Source organism: Trichosurus vulpecula, chromosome 4, assembly GCF_011100635.1.
Source record: "Trichosurus vulpecula isolate mTriVul1 chromosome 4, mTriVul1.pri, whole genome shotgun sequence".
Classification (NCBI taxonomy): Eukaryota; Metazoa; Chordata; class Mammalia; order Diprotodontia; family Phalangeridae; genus Trichosurus; species Trichosurus vulpecula.
In genome coordinates, this window is record NC_050576.1 from 220960615 (window position 1) to 220976517 (window position 15903).

The 15903-nt window shown below is 39.1% G+C and overlaps 1 protein-coding gene and 1 pseudogene across 1 annotated transcript in view; both read left to right on the top strand.

Annotated features, from left to right (window-relative positions):
- Window positions 1-15903, top strand: part of DNAH17 (dynein axonemal heavy chain 17) — a 258405-nt gene that overhangs the window by 100789 nt on the left and 141713 nt on the right. The window contains exons 34-37 of the mRNA XM_036755900.1: window positions 3571-3731; window positions 4722-4878; window positions 5755-5859; window positions 15020-15177. Of these exons, the coding sequence (XP_036611795.1) occupies window positions 3571-3731; window positions 4722-4878; window positions 5755-5859; window positions 15020-15177 (581 nt within the window). The remainder of the gene's footprint in view (window positions 1-3570; window positions 3732-4721; window positions 4879-5754; window positions 5860-15019; window positions 15178-15903) is intronic.
- On the top strand, window positions 12753-13505 carry LOC118847435 (annotated as a pseudogene).

Consider the following 15903-nt stretch of genomic DNA (forward strand, 5'->3'; position numbering starts at 1 on the left):
ACAAACTGTCTTTATCGCCATTGAAAATACTCGTAGTGGGGCAGCTAGGTGGCTCAGTGAGTAGAGCATTGGCCCTAAAGTGAGGAGGACCTGAGTTCAAATCCGGCCTCAGACACTTGACACACTTACTACCTGTGTGACCTTGGGCAAGTTACTTAACCCCAATTGCCCTGCCTTCCTCCCTCTTAAAAAAAAGAAAATACTCATAGTTATGACAATGATATATGATGTGCCATCATCAAGCGATTATGTATCTCTGACCCTTGGTTTCTTCTTTTAAAAAATGAGGGGAGTCATGAGATTTCCCTAATAGATTAGAAACTACTTGAGAACCAGGGCTACATCCTTTTTATCTTTGTATGTCCACTGCTCAACTCAGTGTTTTACATGACTGAGAATTTAATAAATATTGAGAATTGATCACAACAATATCCTTTCTAAGTGTATGTTTTGTAAGACTGTTAGATTCATAGTGAGACTGACCTAAAAATGGAAGATTTTAAATCAATCTCATGTCATTAGGTGCAATTAGTAGTAGGCATTGAATAAAACAATTTTAAAATATTTTACTGCATAGCTTCTGTTGATTTTTTTTATTTCCGTTTTTGCAAAACACCTTAATTAATCCTTAGGAAATAAATATAGGCCTGGAAGCAGAATGACCCAATAAGCTTGAGGAATTTTGATGATTCCTCTATGATGCAGGCTCACTTCTTGCCAGAATATAGCCAGTGGATAACTGTTGCTGTGAAAACTCTTGCCATGGGCAAGACGATATAATGAGTGGAGCACTGAAGACTGGAAAAGGGTCATTTTGTCTGATGAAATTCACTTTTTAATTCAAGACTCTATCAAAACTGTTGGTATAGTTTCATCCAAAGAAGTCTAGGTGAACCTGTAAGATATTCATCAGAATGTAAAATAACCACCCCCAAGAAAATTGGGATGGTAGATTTTTTTTATTCCTCATGGGCTTAGAAGTCTTGTCTCTGTTGAAGGAATGATGAACTTGGACAAATATAGTGACACAGGAAAGCAGAATTGCTCTAGTATTATAGAAATTCTTAAGTAGAGAGAGAGAATACTGCAAGACAGCCTCACCATGCCACATCACAAAAGATTAATAACAATAATAATAAATTTTTCTAAGAGAAAATGATGTAGGAACCCATCTAATATAAACCTCATTGAAAACCTATGGACTATATGAAAAAAATATTTATAGCAGCTTTTTTGTGATAGTAAAGAATTGAAAACTGACAGGATGCCCATTAATTGGGTAATGACTGAACAAGTTAAGGTATATGGATGAGATATAATACTGTTGTGTTGTAAGAAATGATGAAGTGAATGGTTCAGAAAATCCTGGGAAGACTAAAATGAATAGGTGCAAAGTGAAGCGAGCAGAACCAGGAGAACAATGTATACAGTAACAACAATATTGTAACAATGATCAACTTAGGAACTCTGATCAATATGATGATCTAGGACAGTTCCAAAGGACTCATGATGAAAAGTGCTGTTCACCTCCACATAGAGAACTGATAGACTTTGAGTGCAAATTGAAACATCTTTTTCTCTTTATTTTTCTTGTTTTCTTCTCCCTCCTCTGCAACGTGGCTGACGTGGAAATGTTTTATATGACTCCGTATGTATAATGAGTATCATATTTCTTGCCTCCCCAAAGGGTGGGAGAGGGGGCAGAGGAAAGTAGAGAATTTAGAACTGAAAATAAAAATTCCAGAAAAGGGTTATACAAATGCATTGGAATACTACTGTGCAGTAAGAAATGATGAAGAGGGTGGTTTCAGAAAAAAACCTGGGAAGACTCATGTGAACTTATACAAACTGAAGTGAGTAGAACCAGAACAATTTATATAATAGCAGTAATATAAAAATAATCAACTTTGAAACGATTCAGTAACTCTAATCAACACAATGACCAGCTATAGTTCCAAACAACTTATGATGAAACATGCCATCCATCTCCAGATAGAGAGCTGATGAACTCAGATTGCAGACAAGCATATTTTCTTCTTTCTTTTCTTATTTTGGACATGGCAATGCAGGAATTTGTTTTGCATTTATATATATATATGTATATATATATATATACACACACATATATATATATACACACACATATATATGTAATGGTCTTGTTTTTCTTGCCTTCTCAATGGGCAGAGGAAGGAGAGGAGGAGGGAGAGGATTTGGAACTGAAAATAAAATAAAATTGAATAGAAAAAGAAAATCTATAACAGGGTTAGTTTTGGGAAAATGGACATGGCATGTTTATTATCCAATCTAATAAAAATGTGATTTATGACAAAGAATTAAAAGTATTTGTGTCAAAAATCTTGTGAAGTTCATACCAAATGATTTTTCAAGATGTAAAAAAGTCATAAGGTTTATTAATGAGTCAGTAGTCTCAACTATTTTATTTTGTCTCAGATAATGCATACACCATTGCACGTTTCAGTCCAGGGACTTAACTTCCTCCCCCCAAGTTTGGCACACCATCTCCTAACTTTACTGCATCCATGGAAGCTATACCATGTACTTTGAATGCCCTTTCTAATCAACCCAGCCTTTCAGATTTTTCACAACTCCCCAAGGCTCAGCTCAGGTGCCAGCTCCTGATTCTTTCCTGATTCTTCCCAGCTGTCATTTCTCTCTCCTCCCTCAGATTTCCCTAAAGTACTTTGATCTGGTTTCTCTTTTGCCCACTTTATCCTCACAGAGTAATATATAACTTCTTGAAGGAAGAGAATGCTTTATTTTGTATCTCCAGAATCTAACACAATTCTTTGTACCTTCTGATCATGAGCATCTCCTAACTTAGCTAAGCTGGTCCTTACATGAAACCCACAGGCCACTACTGAGCAGGTACCAGAAGCCTCTTCAACTTGGTAGGACCTAATAGAGCTCTAGTTCTACTAGCATAGTATTTGAAGATTCACGGTCATTCACCCCTAAGGTATCAGAGTGTAGGACTTCTGTGTTTCTTCTAGCCCATTTGAAAGTATTCAAAACTGATTCCAGACCTTGGAGTGATTGGGAGGGTTATGGATAAGAAGGGGGTGGGAGGAGCACTTGAAATAGGGAACAATGAGACCTAAGCTGCTTTAGGTGCAGCTCTGGGCCCAGCTTTGCTCTTTTCTAAGTCAGCTATTCAGTCATCATCTACATAGGGCTGTCTGACCTTAGGTTATCTTAGGGCCACATTAAAATAAAATAATTATTCGAGGACCCCACCTAGAATAAAAAATACAGTACACTAATATAATAGTTAATTTGTAGTTTTACCTTAAGTTTAGCAAGTGCTATGAAAAGTCATGGTACTTTTAAAAGTTTTTATTGAAACAATAGACAATATATTTTGATTTGCCATGTTAGTGAGAGCTCAACAGTAGCTTGGCATCATTTACGTAAATTTCTATACTTGTAGGTGGGCCACATAAAATCGCACTGCGGGGGCAAGCTGGACAGCCCTGATCTACTATCCAAATGGCAAGACTGCTTCTTAGGGTTCCCAACTCCTCCTGAAATAATTTTTCCCCCTTTTAGGTTGAAAATTCTCAGGCCTTCACCTGGCAGTCTCAGCTTCGGCATCGTTGGGATGAAGAAAGCAAACATTGCTTTGCCAACATCTGTGATGCTCAAATTAGATATTCCTATGAATATTTGGGCAATACACCCCGGCTGGTGATCACGCCACTCACTGACAGGTATGGAAGATGCAATTGCTTGGATTTATCGTAGGGCTAGAAGAGATAACCAGTGAGATCACTTTATTCAAGGGCCTGGCATCAGGCAGGATCTCCAATAAAGAAGGGCATATACTGTTCTTTGGGAGGTGATAGTTCCACTGAACCCTGGTGAGGCCTTAATTGGAATTGTAGGCATGCATCGAGAGTGGCTAGGCATGCTTAATACACTTGACTTCCCTCATATCAACAGCCACTACAAAATCTGCAATGGTCATGGAGTGTGCTGTTCAAAAGCTACATATTTTGCACATTTCTTTGAAATAATATTCGTCCTTAAAAACCAAAGTATGCACAGGTATGCTCAATGCACACTTACGTCTTGAGTATTTTATTTAGTTCTTAGGTCTTGCCCTATGAGGATTGGATGAACTGGGGATGTTGAGCCAAGAGAAGAGAAGATATAGGAAGTACATAAGAGCCGCCTTCAAGTTTTTAGGAGCTGTCGTATAGTGGACTAGACTTATTCTTCTTGGCCCTCGTAGGCAAAACTAGCCAGTAATGGCGGGTAGAGTTTTAGTAGAGTTGGTCTTAGTATAAGGAAAAATTCTCTTCAGTTAGAGTAATCCAAAAAGGAAATGGGCTACCTTGGGAGGTAATGAGTTCCCTTGTCACTAGAGGTCTTTGGACAAAAAGCAGTATTATGTTGTAGAGGGAACTTCTGTTCAGATTTAGGTTGGTATGGCCTCTGAGATCCCTTCCAAATCTGGGAGTTTGGGAACTTCAAAGAAAAAGTGTCCACAGTGCTTCTGTATGTCAAATCTAATTTTTTCCTGGTACAATGAAAGCCCATTTTTCTCTCGTGGGCCTCCTTAGATAACAGATTCTTTTAAATCTGCTTGGATTTCCTGTTGTGGTTTGGGGGGTGACATCATATCACAACTAAAGAATATGAATGTCAAATGGGCTTTGTGTCAAGAGAATTTCAAATAACCAAGGGTCCCATTACAGATGCTACATTACTCTGACCCAATCCCTCCATCTGATTATGGGAGGAGCACCTGCAGGCCCGGCAGGGACAGGCAAAACTGAGACCACCAAAGACCTGGGCAGAGCCCTGGGCATCATGGTGTATGTCTTCAACTGCTCTGAGCAAATGGACTATAAGGTGCGTGTTTGATTTCTAGGCGCCTGCTTCTCTGAGAGATAAAATACTGTATTCATGTTAGAGGGGTGTATATGAGGTGCTTCTTTCCCGAGCTGAGCCTTGTATTATATCCTTTACCCCTAACATGAGGTTTGCATGCTGTACAACCTGAAAGCTGAACGGACAATATGAGTAGGAAGAGTGGGAATATTCTCAGCTTGCTGATAGTAGCAGACCTAATGGACATCTGCCATACACTGTCACAAAGCCCACAACCATTACTGTGGGAGTCTTAGGTCCATTGTGTCCTAGTGGACATGATAAAGGTCTGCTATGGTATAGCAGATTTGTGAGTCAGTCTGGGTGTTTTCTGTGGGAGAGTAAAATGATATTCACTCAGCATAAATTATCGTCTGCCCTAGTGAAAAAACTTTATGCTAATTACCTTCTAAACCAGTATTTGTTTGGAGTGAGATAGTTGGGTGAAATGTATTACTAGGTGATATTTAGGTTGAATTAGCTCTCAGTGGTCTAAAAATGGATGCCTCACTTTATTCCGGAAGAAGGTCAGTTTTGAGGTCTTTTATTTCAAGATAGAGGGTAGTCACAGGTGATCTGGACTAAAACTTCTCTTGGGGAAGACCCCAGTCTAATTTACTAAGTCCAGGAACCAGGGCTAGATCTTTGGTCACCTTTGGACTTACTGAGTCTGCTTCCAGAAGGTCTGAGAAGTCACTGTATAAAACTCTCATTCTGGGACAATACAGGCTATGGATGCCATAGAATAAGGAAAGAATTCACTAGCTTGGAATGAGATCCTACTGTTAGATCTCCTTATAACTGCTTTACAGATATTTTCTAACGTTTTTTGTGCTTTCTGATTATGGTCTTCTTCAGTCCTGTGGAAATATTTACAAAGGATTGGCCCAAACAGGGGCTTGGGGATGCTTTGATGAATTTAATCGAATCTCAGTAGAAGTTTTATCTGTAATTGCTGTGCAGGTATGTCCATCATCCAAATTGTTTTTGCATAAATTAGAATAATGTACCAGCATTCATGATTGTTTTGATGAACAGCCAGTTGTTTTTCTGGTTTCCTACTATCACATAAAGCAAACATGTATATGTATGTATATGTATATATATATATATGTAAGTATACTATGTATATATGTATACATATATGTAATATTTCCAGGTTAAACTTTTTAACACACAGAGTCTTTATTCTAAAAGAAGTTATGATATTCACATTCCTACCCTACTCAAAATGGGGCTATATTTATCAGAAAATTAAATGAGTATGGAAGACCTATAATTTGGATAGAGTTGGATGTTTAATTTTGCTTTAACAAGAGAATGGTCAGTTTCACTCACTTGGCTCTCACCCATATTATAGGTAAATTGTCATCTCTTGAAAACACAGAACAACAAACAGCAAGGGCATATTGGTAAATTTTTAACCAGTAACTCTCCGCATAACACATTTTCTGGCTCAATCCTCATCAATAACATTTTCTCCATTAATTTCTTAAGCCTAGACAATTCATAAAACAATAAATCAACCCCTGGTCTGTGGCATTTGCCAATTTACAAGGCATAAAATGCTTACACTGAAATTTAGCTGTTTGAGGCTGGCTCAAACACACCCCAGATTTAAAATACTCTGTTAAAAACAGGCCCAAGAGCTGTATGCCAAAAAGATCATAAAAATGGGAAAAGAACCCACATGTACAAAAATATTTATAGTAGCTCTCTTTGTAGTAGCCAAGGACTGGAAGTTGAGGGAATGCCTATCAATTGGGGAATGGCTGAACAAATTGTGGTATATGAATGTAATGGAATACCATTGTGCTATAAGAAATGATGAGCAGGCAGACTTCAGAAAAACCTGGAAAGACTTATATGAACTGATGCTGAGTGAAGTGAGCAGAACTGTACACAGTAATAGTCATAGTGTGCAATGACTGACTTTGATATACTTAGCCCTTCTTAGCAATACAAGATCCTAAAACAATTCCAAAGGACTCATGATAGAAAATGCCATCCACATCCAGAGAAAGAACTATGGAGTCTGAATGCAGACCAAAGCAGACTATTTTCTCTTTTGTTGTTGTTCTGTTTTGTTTTTTTCTTTCTCATGGTTCCTCCCATTTATCCTAATTCTTCTACACAGCATGACTAATGTGAAAATATGTTTAATAGGAATGTATATGTAGAGCCTATATCAGATTGCATGCCATCTTGGGGAGGGAGGAGAAGAAGAAGGGGGAGAAAATTTAAAACTTATGGAAGCGAATGTTGAAAACTAAAAATAAATAAATTAACTTTAAAAAAAAGGCCCGAGAGAGTTAGAAGCTGCTAGCAGTCTGAATGGGGCAAATTTCCAAGTCAGGAGATTTGAAAGGTTGACGGGACACATCTGTAGGCTGGGAGAGCGCTCAGCATGTGGAGCTGTACCAGACAGCACCAAAGTGGAAGTAGCTGTGGAAACCAACCAGTGAGACAGTCTGGGAGAAAGCTGGGCTCCCGAAATCAGTGGAGATCCCCAGGTCTCCCAGCACAAGACGGGAGTCTGTAGAAGGGACAAGAGGCAGCAGCACAATGCCACCAGCTGTGAGACATCCACTCCTGAGGCTTGCAGCCCAAAGGTTAGAAATGTGTTTTCTTGAACTTCCAGGAGACATAATGGCCAGGTAAATGGCTCTAATCCCTACCCTGCCCCCGACCCAGACAATTCCACAGGAAAAAATGCTGGAATAGAGGAGACAGAAGTGGGACTTCATTGGCCAAACAGTGGGAGTTCCTGAGTCCCAGAGGGGCAGAGCCAGCAGGGGTCAACACCAGGAGCCCAGACGTAGCTTTGCTCAGCCAGGGGAAGTGGCAGGCAATGGCACATACAAGAAACAGCTGAGACCATTGCTCAAGAGCAACAATGCTGGAGAGTAGCCCCAGGGGAAGAGGAGACTTCATGCAGCCAGACCCCTCCCCCACACCTCAGGAAAATGAAGGCTATAATACACAAAACCAGTAACTAGACTCACAATCCCCAGAACAAGAAACCTGGGACAGAAAGCCCTGGGCCCCAAAAGCAGAAATTCACTGTAAAGCCAGGAAAAAGCAAACCAACATGAAGAAGAACATGAAAAAAAAAACTGGGGACCATTGATTCTTTTTATGGAGACAGGCATGATGAAAATACCAGTTTGGAAGAGGATAGCATTGACACTATAACCACATCTGATACCTCAAAAGGTAATGTGAACTGGTCTCAAGCCCAAAAAGCATTATTGGAAGAGCTAAAGGAGGATTTTAAAAACCAAATTAGGGAGGTAAAAGAAAAAATGGAAAAAAAAAACACTGACAGAATCAAGTCCTTGAAAAATAAGATTGGTGAAATGGCTATGGAGATTCAGAATCTAAATAGAGAAAATGACACCCTGAGAGGTAAAATCAACCAATTGGAAAAGGAGACTCAAAAGCAAAATAAAGACAGCAACTCATTAAAAATTAGAATTGAGCAAGTGGAAGCTAATGACTGTACAAGGCATCAAGAAGTAGTCAAACAAAATGTAAAGAATGAAAAAAATAGAAGAAAATGTAAAATATCTGATTAGAAAAACAACTGACCTGGAAAACAGGTCTAGGAGAGACAATTTAAGAATTATTGGTCTACTGGAAATCCACGATGAATAAAAGAGCCTTGACAGTATCTTTGAAGAAATTATCAAAGATAACTGCCCAGGGGTCCTAGAACCAGAGGGTAAAATAGTCATTGAAAGAATTCACAGATCACCCCCTGAAAGAGATTCCAAACTGAAAACACCAAGAAATATTATAGCCAAATTTCAGAATTACAAAGTCAAGGAGAAAATACTGCAAGCAGCCAAAAAGAAACAATTCAAATATCATGGAACTATAGTCAGGGTCACACAGGATCTTTCAGCTTCTACATTAAATGACAGGAGAAATTGGAATATGATATTCTGAAGGGCAAAGGAGCTGGGACTACAACCAAGGATCAACTATCCAGCAAAACTGAGCATAATTTTTCAGGCAAGGAGAGAGACATTCAACAAAATAAGGGAATTCCAGACCTTCCTGATGAAAAGGCCAGAACTCAATGGAAAACTTGATCTTCAAGTACAAAACTCAAGAGAGACATAAAAAAGTAAACAGGGGCAAAAATCCCCACAAACCTTATTAATCAATAAGGGCAAATTATTTACATCTTTATATAGGATTATGTCATCTTATGTATGTTATACATATATGTATATGTGTCAATCTTGAGAACAGTACAGTTATTATGACAATTGAAAGGGACACACATGGACTGTGGATGTCTGTATAAAATAACTGATATAAGGATAAAAACATAATTAAGAGATGTAAAGGGAGGGTTCTGAGAGAAAAGGTAAGGAGGTGGTAGAAAAGGGTAAATTACATCAAATGAAGAGGCACAAAAACACTATAGTAGAAGGAAAGAAGCGGGGGGGAGAAGAGTGGTGTTTGAGCTTTACTTTTATCAGATCTGGTTCAAGAAGGGACTTGTCCTACAGGCAGTAGGAGGGGAAAGGGGGAAAAAGGGAGAGGGGTGGTTAGAAGGGAGGGAAGAAGTAGCAAGGGGAAAAAGGTAAGATAAGGGAGGGGAATCAAGAGGGAGGGTAAACTGAGGAAGGTGGCGGTCAAAAGCAAAACTTTGTTGAGGAGTGGAAGAGGAAAGGGAGAAATAAAAGCATAAACAGGGGGGAAATAGGATGGAGAAAAAGACACAGATAGTAATCATAACTGTGAATGTGAAGGGGATGAACTCTCCCATAAAACAGAAGCAGATGGCAGAATGGATTAAAAACCATAATCCTACAATATGTTGTTAACAAGAAACACATTTGAAACAGGGGGATACACACAGGGTAAAGGTAAAAGGCTGGAGTAAAATATATTGTGCTTTAGCTAAAGTAAAAAAAAAGCAGGTGTAGCAATCCTAATCTCAGACAAAGCCAAAGTAAAGATAGATTTAGTTAAAAGAGATAAGGAAGGATGCTACATCCTGCTAAAGGCACCATAGACAATGAAGCAATATCATTGTTTAACATATATTCACCAAGTAGTATAGCATGCAGATTCTTAGAGGAGAGGTTAAGGGAGTTACAGGAAGAAGTAGACAGCAAAACTATCATAATGGGAGACCTCAACCTCCCCCTCTCTGAACTTGATAAATCTAACCTCTAAATAAATAAGAAAGAAGTAAAGGAGGTGAATAGAATTTGAGAAAAGGCAGATATGATAGACCTCTGGAGAAAACTGAATGGGGATAAAAAGGAATATACTTTTTTCTCAGTGGTACATGGCACATACTCAAAAATTGACCATGTTAGTACATGGCATAAAAACCCCACAATCCAGTGCAGAAAGGCAGAAGTAGTCAAAGCATCCTTTCCAGATCATGATGCAATAAAAATTATTTGTAATAAAGAACCATGGAAAAATAAACTAAGAATTAATTGGAAACTAAATAATCTAATTCTAAAGAATGAATGAGCTAAAGAACAAATCATAGAAACAATTACTAACTTCATTCAAGAGAATGACAATAATGAGACAACATACCAAAATTTATGGGATGCAGCAAAAGCAGTTCTTAGGGGAAGTTTTCTATCCCTAAATGCTTACATGAATAAAATAGAGAAAAAGGAGATCAATGAATTGGGCATGCAACTGAAAAAGCTAGAAAAAGAACAAATTGAAAATCCCCAATTAAATACCAAATTAGTAATACTGAAAAGCACTTTTCACGCGAATAAAGTCAGATCTAAATAAATGGCAAAATATCAGTTGCTCATGGTTAGGCTGAGCTAATATAATAAAAATGACAATTTTACCTAAATTAACCTATCTATTCAGTGCCATACCAATCAAACTACCAAAAACTATTTTACAGAGCTGGATGAAACAATAACAGAATTCATCTGGAAGAACAAGAAGTCTAGAATATCTAGGGTATTAATGAAAAGAAATGCTAGGGAAGGTGACCTAGCCATACCAGATATTAAACTGTACTATAAAGCAGCAGTCATCAAAACTACTTGATACTGGTTAAGAAACAGAGCTGTGGATCAGTGGAATAGGATAGGTACATAAGATGCAGAAGTCAATGACTATAGCAATCTGCTCTTTGATAAACCCAAAGAATCCAGCTTCTGGGCTAAGAATTCACTATTTCACGAAAACTGCTGGGAAAATTGGAAAATAGTAGGGCAGAAACTGGGTATAAACCAATACCTTACACCATATATACCAAAATAAAGTCAAAATGGGTTCATGATTTAGGAATAAAGGCTGATACTATAGGCAATTTGGAAGAGCAAGGAAAAGTTTACCTATCAGATTTATGGAAAAGAAAAGAATTCATGACACAACAAGAGATAGAGAGCATCACAAAATGAAAACCAGATAATTTTGATTATGTTAAATTGAAAAGTTTTTGTTTAAAAAAAGCCAACACAACAACGATTAGGAGGGAAGTGGAAAATTGGGAGAAAATCTTTACAACCAGTGACTCTGATAAAGGCCTTATTTCTAAAATATACAGGGAACTGAGCCAAATTTATAGGAATACAAGTCATTCCCCAATTGAGAAATGGTCAAAGGATATGAACAGGCAGTTTTCAGAGGAAGAAATTAAAGATATCTATAGGCATATGAAAAAATGCTCTAAATCAGTACTGATTAGAGAAATGCAAAACAAAACAACTCGTAGGTACCGCATCTCTCTTGTCAGATTGGCTAACATGACAAAACAGGAAAATCATATATTCTGAAGAGGATGTGGGAAAATTGGAGCACTGTTACATTGTTGGTAGAATTGTGAACTGATCCAGCCATTCTGGAGAGCAATTTGGAACTATGCCCAAAGGGCTATAAAAACGCTCTTTGACCCAGCAATACCACTTCTAGGGTTATATCCCAAAGAGATCACACAAGTTGGAAAAGGACCCATATGTACAAAAATATTTATAAGTGGCTCTTTTTGTAGTAGCAAAGAACTGGAAATCAAGGGGATGCCTATCAATTGGGGAATGGTTGAACAAGTTGTGGTATATGAAGGTAATGGAATACTATTGTGCTGTAAGAAGTGGGGATGATACGGACTTCATAATAACCTGGAAAAACCTACATGATATAATGCTGAGTGAGCAAAGCAGAATCAGGAGAACATTGTACACAACCACAGATATATGGATTCTGTGACGACTAACCCTGATGGACTTTGCTCTTCTCAGCAATGCAAGGTGCAAAGATAACTCCGAAGGACTCACGATGAAGAATGCTATCTACATCCAGAAAAAGAACTGTGGAGTCTGAATGCAGATTGAGGCACACTTTATGCTTGCCTTTTGTTCCCCTTTGTTTTTTTTTTTCTCTTTAGTTTTTTTTGCGTTTTTTTTTGTTTTGTTTCTTCTTTCTCATGATTCATTCCATTGGACATAATTCTTCTTTACAACTTGACTATGGTGTAAATTAGTTCAATCCAAAGTTATATGTAGAAGATATATCAGATTCCATGCTGTCCTGGGGAGGGAGCGAGTGGGGAAGAAAATCTGGATCTCAAAATTATGTAGAACCGAGTGTGGTAAACTAAAAATAAAAAATCTTTTAAAAAAAGTCCCAAGAGAATTAAGGAGAGATTCAAGTTTTGTTGATCATGGGTTTCTCCATTGGAGGGCACAGGCAGGTAGGAGGTAGGGAAGGTAGAGTAAGCTGCTTCTGGCCCAGGGGAGTAGTAAGGGAAGGACAGAGCCCAGGTGAGGATTAAAACCAGAAGTCTAGCCCTTTTCCCGGCTCGTTGCTGCTTGGCTCGTGGACCCAAGAAATACCTGAAGCATGTCGTCACCCCCAAGCATTGGATGCTGGACAAGCTGACCAGTGTGTTTGCTCCCAGACCATCCATAGGCCCTCACAAGCTGAGAGAGTGCCTCCCACTCATCATCTTCCTCCAAAACCGTCTCAAGTATGCTCTGACAGGGGATGAGGTTAAGAAGATCTGCATGCAGTGGTTTATTAAGATTGATGGCAAGGTCTGCATAGACACAACCTACTCTGTTGGTTTCATGGATGTTATCAGCATCGAGAAGACTGGTGAGCATTTCCTTCTGGTTTACGACACCAAGGGCCACTTTGCTGTTCATCAAATCACAGCTGAGGAGGCAAAGTATAAGCTGTGTAAGATGAGGAAGACCTTTGTGGGCACCAAGGCCATTCCCCATCTGGTAACCCATGATGCCCGTACCATCTGCTATCCAGATCCACTCATCAAAGTGAATGACGCTATTCAGATTGATCTGGAGACTGCCAAGATCACAGATTTCATCAAGTTTGATACTGGGAATCTGTGTATGGTGACTGGGAGAGCTAACTTGGGGTGACTTGGCGGGATCACCAACAGGGAGAGATATCCAGGCTCCTTTGATGTGGTCCACATGAAGGACGCCAACAGCAACAGCTTTGCCACCAGGCTTGCCAACATTTTTGTCATTGGCAAAGGTAACAAGCCTTGGATTTCTCTGCCCCGAGGCAAGGACATCCACCTCACCATTGCTGAAGAGAGAGACAAGAGGTTGGCAGCCAAACAGAGTAGTGGGTGAATGCTGACACATTACCATGTGTTTTCTCTGGCCAAATAAAGACCTTGCAAAGTGAAAAAAAAACCAGAAGTCTAAGGTCTGGAGGTGAAAATTTTTAAACTAGGATATTGCTTCTGGGTTGTGGTGAGTGGCCAGACCTCTTGGGTACATGCCATGCTCCATATGGTGTCCAATAAGTAACAGGAGAGTCAGATAGTACATGGATTTGGAGTCAGAAGACCTGGGTTTTGGTCATTTCCCCTCTATGGGGTTAAGTTTCCTCCTGGGTAAAATGAGGGAGTTGGACTAGGTGTCCTCTTAGCTTCTCTCTAGCTCTAGATCTGATATATAATGAACTCTTATCTTCATTTTTTTTCCTTCTTTGTGTTGAGATGGAGAACACACATTATCTAACAGTAGAATCAACTATGAGGCTGACAATATATATAGGGAACGGAAATCTCAAAATCCCTCAGTCCCTGCCGTGATGCCAATTATATTCCACTCTACAGATAATTTCAGAGGAATCCAGTCCCAAGTACAAAAATTAGGACTTGTAACAAGTGTGTTCGTAACAGTAGAGACAATGGTCGAAGAATGGGTCTAAGCATGAATTTTAGACTCCAAGTGGTGCAGAGAGAGTTTGCAGCTTAACATCACCATATAATTTTTCCTTCTAATACTTTATTTGCTATACCAGCTACTACTGCCAACTTAATCACAAAAATGAAAGCATAGGCTTTCACCTGAAATTCCAGCTCTAGACCTGAAAACTGGCATCATTTCAGCTAAGGAATATTTGATATGGGTATCCTAAATAATAAGAAATTCATATTTCCCAGTGGTGTTGTCAGAAAGGATTTTTGCGAAATAAAAATATAGATTATGTATGTATAATATATAATACATGTGTGCATGCTTTCTTGGGTCCTTAGCACCTCATCAGTATAGGGAAGGAAACTCTTGGAGTTTCTATACCAGGAGTTTCTTTCTAAAACTGATGAGGTGTAGAATCATCACCTCTGATCAGGTAAAATTCCACCAGTTTCAGCAATGTGTTTCGAATATAGAGTCATAAAGAGTTGCCTGGGACCCTGGGAGGTTGCACAGCTAATGTGTGCTAGAAGCAGAATAGCAGTCTTCCTAACTCCACTGCTAGCCCTCTATCTACTATATCAAAGTGTAAATTAGGGGATTGTGAAATGGCTAATTTTTTCTTCCTTCCTTCCTTTCTTTCTCCTTTTCTCTCTCTTTCTTTCTGCAATCAAGGTTGACTTGCCCAGGGTCACACAACTAGTAAGTGTCTGAGGCTGGATTTGACCTCAGGTCCTCCTAACTCCAAGCCCGGAGCTCTATCAACTGCAGGACCTAGCCACCCTGTGGAATGGCTATTTTCAAAGGGGTGGGAGTGTCTGTGGATGGATGAACCATTTTGCAAATTCAGAGTTCTTTCAATCTAACAAATATTAAGATATCTCTTTTCCATTTAAAATGCTAGCTATAACTTTCTCTTCTTATGTAATTGTGCTGTTTAGGTAAAATGTGTCCAAGATGCAATTCGTGCCAAGAAGAAAATTTTTAATTTCCTTGGAGAGATGATACGTCTCATCCCCACGGTGGGAATGTTTATCACCATGAACCCAGGTTATGCTGGGAGGGCAGAATTGCCAGAGAACTTAAAAGCTTTGTTCAGGTACACATGCACAGATAATAATGATATTAACCTACATTGGCTTTTGTAGTAAAGTAGTTCAGAGTCATCAGACATCCCCTCTCTTTTATGAGTTTACGATCTCCCCTTCTCTAAAGGCTTCCTCACTTCTGCCTGCAAGTAACTAAGGTCTCCCAAAAGCCTTTCTTCAGCTATATGTCCCCTTGAGCTATTGTCCCATCTCATTCCTCCCTTTCACTAGCAAATTTCTTGGACAAAAAAATCTACACCTATTTCTTTCACTTACTCATCACCCACTCACTTCTCAGTGCCTTAGATCCTAGCTCCTGCCCCTACTGTTACTGAGACTGCTCTCAAAGGTCACAAAGTCCTCCTTATTTCAATCTTCATCCTTTGGCTTCCAAGCCATTTTTCCTGTTTCTCCAATTCTGATTCCTTTGCTGGAACGTCTTTTTCTCTTCCCTAGGATTCTGTTCTTTTCCTTCTCCCTATACTTCTCTCCTCAGTCATCCCCTCTCAAGGCTTCCATTATTTACCTCTAAGATTTAGATCTTCAACCCTGACCTTTCACCTCAGCTCCAGACCCATGTCTGTAGTTGCCTACAGGTGTTGTGAGTGAAATTTAACAAAAAAGGTAAACTGAGGCAATTCTATTGACTTTTTAAGGTTCTTTAGTCTCCCATTCAAGGCCCTTCACAATCTGGTGCGATCTTAGCTTACCAGCTGAATATCATACTATTCTCCCCT